At 47.0% G+C, this 7,361-nt stretch overlaps 1 protein-coding gene across 21 annotated transcripts in view; it reads right to left on the bottom strand.

Moving 5' to 3' along the window:
* The window catches only part of NFASC (neurofascin), a 107,927-nt gene that overhangs the window by 2,533 nt on the left and 98,033 nt on the right, over positions 1-7,361 (bottom strand). For 13 of the 21 annotated variants that reach the window (XM_019513943.1, XM_019513951.1, XM_019513955.1 and 10 more), the window contains 2 exons: positions 6,882-6,951; positions 2,474-2,485 (listed from right to left, as the gene is read on the bottom strand). In XM_019513943.1, coding sequence (XP_019369488.1) covers positions 2,474-2,485; positions 6,882-6,951 — 82 coding nt within the window. The remainder of the gene's footprint in view (positions 1-2,473; positions 2,486-6,881; positions 6,952-7,361) is intronic. The other 8 variants (XM_019513944.1, XM_019513954.1, XM_019513961.1 and 5 more) reach the window with 1 other exon arrangement.

Raw genomic sequence — 7,361 nt, 5'->3', positions numbered from 1 at the left:
CACTTTATTTTTTTTTTTTTTTTTGGTTCATAACCCAGCCTATTTTTGTCCTTAGGAAAACAAATGTTCTTACCTATGTCACAGATCATGCTTAGACAAACTAAACTGGACGATCACTGCCAGTATCCTCTGCTGCTTACTGTCTACCCTCTCTCTTCTTTGTATTTCAGTCAGCCTTGGAAGGACCTGGCCAGCTCCACTTTGGTCGCTACTCAGTTTTATTTCTGCTTTTTCTTACACAAATCCTGATCAGTTGTTTTTAAAGAGCCACATGCACGTGGAGATAATCTCCCTGGCAGCGCTTTGTTAAGTTTGTGCAGGAAACCAAGTTCTGTGCATCTCCTAGCACTTGTGGAAATCTTCCCCTTCGCGTTCATTTCTAAGTATCTAAACTGATCTGTTTGAGGGTGGTTTGACTCTTCACCCTAAACACCTTGCTGCTTCGTGTGTGGGAAATGTTTCATTCAGAAAGAATGAACAAAGCCATTATACAGGGGTTTGTTTTTTTTTTAAATGACCCATAAGAAAGCAGTTTAAGAACCTGCGAGCAAAAAATCTGGGAAACCTTTGCATTTTCCCACGTGGTAAGGACTTGTCTCCAAACCCGTAGATAACACCACCTGGGAATAGACTGCCATCTGTGAAACAGGCATTTATCATATCTGTTGGCAATGTGTAATCACCTGTTTAATCCGGCAGGCAAATTGTACGCCACTTCTAAATGTATTATTAAATACTTCTTTTCACGTTATCTTTTCAGCTGAGGACTCATCCAACTCAGAATTATTTGCTTGAAAAATTATTCTCTCTACCTTTTGGCCTGGCTGCATAATTTTCATGCATTATTCTTAAACACAGTAAGAAAAGACATGGTCCAAAGTCCCTTTTGCTGAATCACTGGTTCAATAAAGGATTCAACCTTTAATAGACCAAAGCAATTTCTTTTTGCTTTCTCTGCATGTGGATGGCTCATTAAAAGGAGTGTTTCAGCACAAGGACATGGTGGCCTAAGACATGATGTTTACGGTATTGTATGCCCAGTGGAAGCAATGCATCTTTCTTCCTTGAAACATTACAACTCAGCTGTTCCATGGCTCTTCTGCAATGTCCTGTAGCCATCACCAGAGCAAAGCAACTCATGTCAGTACAAAGATAGGACATGAATCATTTCAGGCACTTTTTCTTCTCGTTCTTGTTCCCTAGAATTTAGATGTGGGTTGTAGTATTTGACAGTCAACTTCCACCCTCGGAAACACACGCTCATTGTGGACACTAATGATTACAATTTGTCCTTTAGTGCTTAGGACTGCTCAGTGATAGGAATGACCTCCCTTAGGTCATTCAATCCATCCCAAGCCATTTAGGTAATGGCTTCAGCTCTCCATAACGTGGGAGGGATTTGAAATCCCACAGCCCATTCTGCAGTTTTGCATCACGTTACCTTATATCAGCACTTTGCAAATTGAGTAATAAAACAGAACCAATGTTTGAGGCCTTGTGTTAACTTGGCATCATGATAAGAATTAACACGTTAGCATCATAAGCAGCCCCTCTGAAAAGGATTTAAGTCTGTAAGCAGTGCTGCCAGTTAGAAAGCCTAATAATGGAAAGTAGAGAGTGGCAAAAACCAGAACCACTTACTTGCACTGGGTTCAGACGAAACAATCTGTATTCAAGCTTTTCCTAATGTGGGGCTTGCATTGCCAAACACCAGGGCGCAGAAGCTTTCCAGACCTCCCCCTGGTTTTACCTCTCTCCAATACTATTTGTCTGGTTAGTACATTAAGAAGGTGAAGCATATAGTCATCAGCATGTGGACGCGGTAGTTCTGTTAAAATGGATTTGTCACGGTTTTTGACGTGTGCATTAGAAAACGAGAGCATCCAGGTCAGACCCTTTTGGGAACTGTGGCCCAGAGTTGCATGGGTCTTTCAGAGGGAGGTTGGGCTTTAATACATACACATGACTGATCTCTCAGGGCCTTAACATCTGTGCTTGGTTGTTGCCTTCACTCGCTCAGCCGCTCTGCACGGGGTGTAGGCAGACAGCCTGTGTTCAATGCCCTCCAGGCACATGATCAGAGCGGCTGACCTGGGAATGTGAGTCGCTTGGAGAACGCAATCTGCGGCTTAGCCAGGTGAACAATCCTTAATTGTGCAACGGCGCCCAATGAAGTTAGCGGGACTCATTGCATGAATAAGCAGTAGTCACGCAAGCCTAAGCTGCACGTTGGGCCCTTTGAGTCTTACTGGTTCTGATTAGCGCCCCAGCCCCTTTTGAACGCTTTCAAGCAGAAGGCAACTCGCTGGACACAGAGTACCTGAAAACTCTGCGTGGGGGAGATGAGCCTTAATTAATACATTAGGTGGCAGCAGGGGAGGGTGAGGGCAAAGGGGTATTTCAGCTATGAAAGAAACGAACTGCTAGAAGAAAAAGCTGAATGTGCCGGACTTCTGGCAGCACACGGTCCTACCTTTCAAGAGACCTTCATGGTCCATGTGGATAGACAAGGTGAAAAGGAGGAGAAAGAATGGGAATAAAACAGAGAGAAGCAGAAAGAGCCTGATCAGAGAGAGATATGATGAGGTATGCATTTAAAGGGGCAGGGCTCAAAACCACTGCATTCCTCAAGGTGCTATTTGCCTCTTTATACCAAATGAAATCAGCCTCAGCCCCTCCTGCTTCCAGCTGGGTGAAGCTCAGTGGCTTTCCCTTTCCCACCTCCCTCCCCACCAAGTTAGTACTGAGCAACCAGAAAAGCAGGTTATTCACAGGCACATCACTGAAATGAGTGCTGGTTCCTGGAGCCCGTTGGAAACTGTGCCGTAGGGCAGCAGTCACTGCTTGGCAGTGACATCCAGAAGAAGAGGACTGAGGGCTGGCCTAGTGGGTCTCCTGCTCTTTCCTCCCCTTCCCCTCTTTGGGTTTTTACTTGGGTTCATTGTTGGGGGCAAAGTGGGGCACTGGCAGCCTGAAGCTGGCTATCCAGAGGGCTGGAGACCACATGCTCCTCGCAGTACCTCAGAGCTCTGCTGCTAGGGCCCATTTAGTCCTTGGTCTCTACCAACATGGTCAACGGGGTCAACTGGTACCAGCTACAAAATGGATACCCCTCCACTGGGACCTGACCTGAGACCCACTGGACTTATTTCATGCAGGTTGCTGAACAGCAATTGGATGGTAACGTCTGTTGGAGCCCTAAAGGCCGATGCTTCAACACCTCATCCCAGTGCCCTGAATTATGCAGTCAGTGCCTCCCCCCCCAGCCCCCATCTTTATAACTCTAAACTCCATTTTAATCATTTGGTATAATGAGGCACAGTCACTGGCACAGAACGAGTTTTTCAAGGATAATGGTCTCCCACTTTGAAAATAAAGCTTCTCAGCTTAGCCTCCGCACAGGGAAACCATTATTCTGTTAGTGGAACAGAAAGATGTGACACTATCTCTTAATTACAGGCTGCAGAGATTTGAAAGTTGCATGCACAGGGCATTAAGGACGTGAGGCTATGATGAGAGCATATCAGACATGCTATGTGGAGGTGGGGAGGGAAACTAATGAAGAGCTCACATCAGCTCGAACCCTGGCCTCCCTTTAAATGCTAATTGTTACTTTCCTTCAGTCTATTGCAATCATTTTGAATCTTAATCATCTGCAGGTCACACCAGTTCTTCAAGTTCACCTTTCTCTGCCTGTTCAAAGGATGCCTTGCTTCCCTACTTCTCCCTGTAAACTTGGGACGCTGGGGCCTGTCCCCAGGCGAAAGTACACGTATGCTGCCCTAGCCAAAAGGTGATGCTATCGTGTCTGCGCTGCTTAGTTGATACTTTGCTAAGAATACTATCTTGCGTTTCCAAAGTGCTATTCTCACTAGCATCTCTAGCCAAATGCAGTACTGCTCCAAGACCAGACACTGACACTCCTACATTGAATAGCACCTGCCTTCAGAAGCTGGACTAATGGAGTACTCCTCACTTTATATTGGGGGGAAGTAAACCTCTGCTACCCACAGAGGTTTTTCTTGCCGCTAGGGTCTATGTAAGGATAGGGAACCCTTCCATTTCCAGTAAGGCAGAGCGCACACATGCACCAACCAACCAACACAAACAGGAGGAGCTTCCTAACCATCACAAATCCTGGTGATTCCTTGGAGTATCTAAGGTGTCTACTGGCTCCCTCCCTCTGACCTCTGCATGTAAGTGGCAAGCTCTTTGGGTGTCCTTTAGTGTCTGAGAGGAGCTCTATTGCATCCCTTCCTGCTGTCTTGACAGTCATCACGTCTGCTGGACAGTGCTGGGGTAACGCATGGAGCATTAGAGGGCAGTTCACTTTGCTGCAGAATGGCAGCCAAGCTGAGGGGCCTCGTTTCCTCTCCCAGTCAATAACTGCATTTTAAACAGCGTTCATTAGTGTCAGACGTGCTTTCACAAAAGGCACGTCCATGCCACAAACTTGCCACGGCCAGCAGCTGAGCTCTCAAATGCCATGTTGCACCATGCACACTGCCTGAACCAGACCCAGTGTCACTGTACTTACACTAATAAGCTCAGACTCCCAGCACTGCTAAGGAGCCCAGGCATAGTATCCTATGAAAGTTATGAAACCAGTTCTGGTTCAGGAGGTAGCATGAACAGATCTGCCCAGTATGTCTGGAAGGTGCTGCTGCACGACACAGTAGGTCTGCAGTGTGGATATGGCCAGAGACCTGCTTTGCAACCACTGTGGCAGAGGAAGGAATGGAAATGTTGGCTTCATGCTGTGACCACCCCTTGCTCTAGCAGAGTGCCAAAGGGCTCTGACAGCTCTGCACAGACCATACAGCTGTCTGAAATATCCAAATGCCAGACCTGAACCTGCTGTGACTTGAGGCAGGAGCATGGGAGTGGAGGCTCAAACCTGCCGCTAAATCACAAACTGATGACTTGGTTCTGAATCCTGTCCTGCCCATGCACTGGACAGACGGTAAGACCTGGCAAAGAACCAGTAAAGGCTGGCTTCTTCTGCTGTTCTCCACTTGTGGTCAGGAGCATGGGGCGCTGGGCCCCAGGCTGCTGCTGGGTCACACAAAAATGTATTAAAGAAGCAATTGCAATTGCTTTTTTCAGAGGTACTATCAAAATACAGATTTCCCACTAGCAAACCAACCTCCCTGAGCAAATCACTTCAATCTGGCCGCCTGCTGCCTAATGCTCCATAATGCGTTCCAGTCCTGCTGCGTTCCCCAAGTCAGTTGGGTTGACTTCTGGATAGTGGCAAAAGGAGACAGACAAAGCGAGTCCCTTCCATTTAATTATCTTGCCAAAACCTCAGCAGCTTGTGCTTGATGGATGGGTTTGGTGTCAGAGTGCAGGCATGCAGAGAGCAGACTGCTGTTGCAAAATGAACATTCAGGTATAGGGCGCACAGTCTATTGTGGCTGCATAACAGTTGGTGCAAACTGATGTTCTGGTTTTGGCATCGGAGATCTAAATCTACAATCTAGACATGCAGGAAGTGAGGGGATGGGGGAGGAAGGAGTCTTTGGTCTTCTGGCTCTGCAGCATATTAGTATTTTGCTTTGGCTGGGGTTCGTGTCTATTCTGTGTCTTTTCACATGCCATGCAGGACACTAAACAGCTATGGTCATATGACATCCTTTGGAGAAAAACAGCCACCACTGGAAAGTAATTACTGTAGCAACTTGCTACTAATGATAACACTGTGACTATGCTGAAGAACCCAATTATTCTGCCTCTTATTTGTATATCCGTATGTGGCGAGATTTACATACAGGATTTGTTCCGAAGTCCTGTACGGTACAGTCTTTGCAGCTTTCTACCCTGGTGTTACTCTGCATTTTAAATAAATTCTTCCCCTCTCGGGTACTTCACTTTTTAAGGCTGGGAATACGGGGTAATGGTATAGGGCCTAATCCAAAACCCACTGAAGTCAGTGGAAAGACTCCCACTGACTATCTTGGGCTTGGAAAGTTTTACTGTAATTCTTGTAAGGAAAAGGACACTGATATAAAAGCAAGCCCCGGATGCTCAGTGGAGCAGGCGCACTGTAATTCCCAGCTATTAACGCAATGCAGGAAAATGCAACAAGATCTGGCAACGTTACCTGTTCCCATTCCTTGTGTGCAATGAAGAAGCAAATGCAGAGCCATGAACACAGGATTACACGCAAACAGGCACAGAAAATACTTGCTCCCTCTTCAAATGACCAGAGGGGCTGGGAGGAGAAGTGGCTGCTGTTCTTTAAAGGATGCCATTTAGTCTGATGGGAGGTGGGGAGGTCACAGCTCCCTGAGCAGAGGGCTTGCTAGGCTGCACCAAGGTTATGATAGGCACGTTTCAAGGGGCTTTGTTGAAGCTCCTCTAGAGAGAGGCCTGGGCCCTGCGGGGACTTGGCTCCTAAGACAGAGTATACTGCACAGGTCTGGGCAGTTGCTGAAGATTTCTTGGTCTGGACAGTGCATCAACACCACGGAGGAGGCCGAGCCCCAGCATTACGTGGTTAATGAAATCCCCTTGGCCTGTGTGAGAATCTCCTGATTCTGTGTGCATACGTGTTTGAAGTGGGCTTCCTCCCCATGGGAGCTATCTTGTCCCATGTGCTTGTCAGAGCAGTCTGAACGCCCCAGAGGAGGAGCAGCCATCCTGGGCTGGTTGCTTTTCCAGGTTTTTAAGGCATCTCTTTTTGTAAAGAACTTGCAGAGAGCGGGAGGCAGGAGGAGGAGAAGGAAGGTGGAAAACAGTTCATGAGAGAGTGTGGCGCCGTGGCAGTGGTTACGTGGAGGGAACAGGGGGGAAGAAGGAAGGGGAGACTCAAGGTGAGCAGGGGGTGGGTGATGGGATAGAAGTGACTGAGTGAATACACATGCCAAGTAGAAACATACCTGTAGTCAAACGACCCGTCCTCTACGTTCTTGTCCTCAGGATTTAGATGCTCTTCTTTGTTATCCCGCACTGTGGCAAAGAAGCACATTACCAGGCAACAATTAAAGTAGAGGGTAGAAATCTCCCTCTGCAACAGCCAGCATCGCTTCCTGCCTCTTCTGCTTCCTCCTCTTTTTTTTTATTTTGCCAAGGAGATTACAGAGTGACGACAGTAACTGAGAGAAGCTGATTCATAGATTGTACGGGGCTGGAAAGGACCTTGCAGGTCGTCCGGTCCAGCCCCCTGCTCTAGGCAGGAAGACTCAAGTAAAAGCCAGTATGCAAGAAAGCACCGTTAAAGTCATAAAGCACCATTTGTCAATCACAAATCACAAAGTGATTGACCTTAGTGCAAGGTCAGTCAATGCTTCTTTATATCAGGGAAAGAGCCCTTGGTAAAGGTACTTGGAATGTCCTCATACATCATCTCTTGGTTTCTA

This window comes from Gavialis gangeticus, unplaced genomic scaffold (genome assembly GCF_001723915.1).
Source record: "Gavialis gangeticus isolate Ggan-Ray unplaced genomic scaffold, GavGan_comp1, whole genome shotgun sequence".
NCBI lineage: Eukaryota > Metazoa > Chordata > Crocodylia > Gavialidae > Gavialis > Gavialis gangeticus.
The sequence above is the reverse complement of the archived record's forward strand: the minus strand, read 5'-3'. Positions and strand labels throughout refer to the sequence as shown.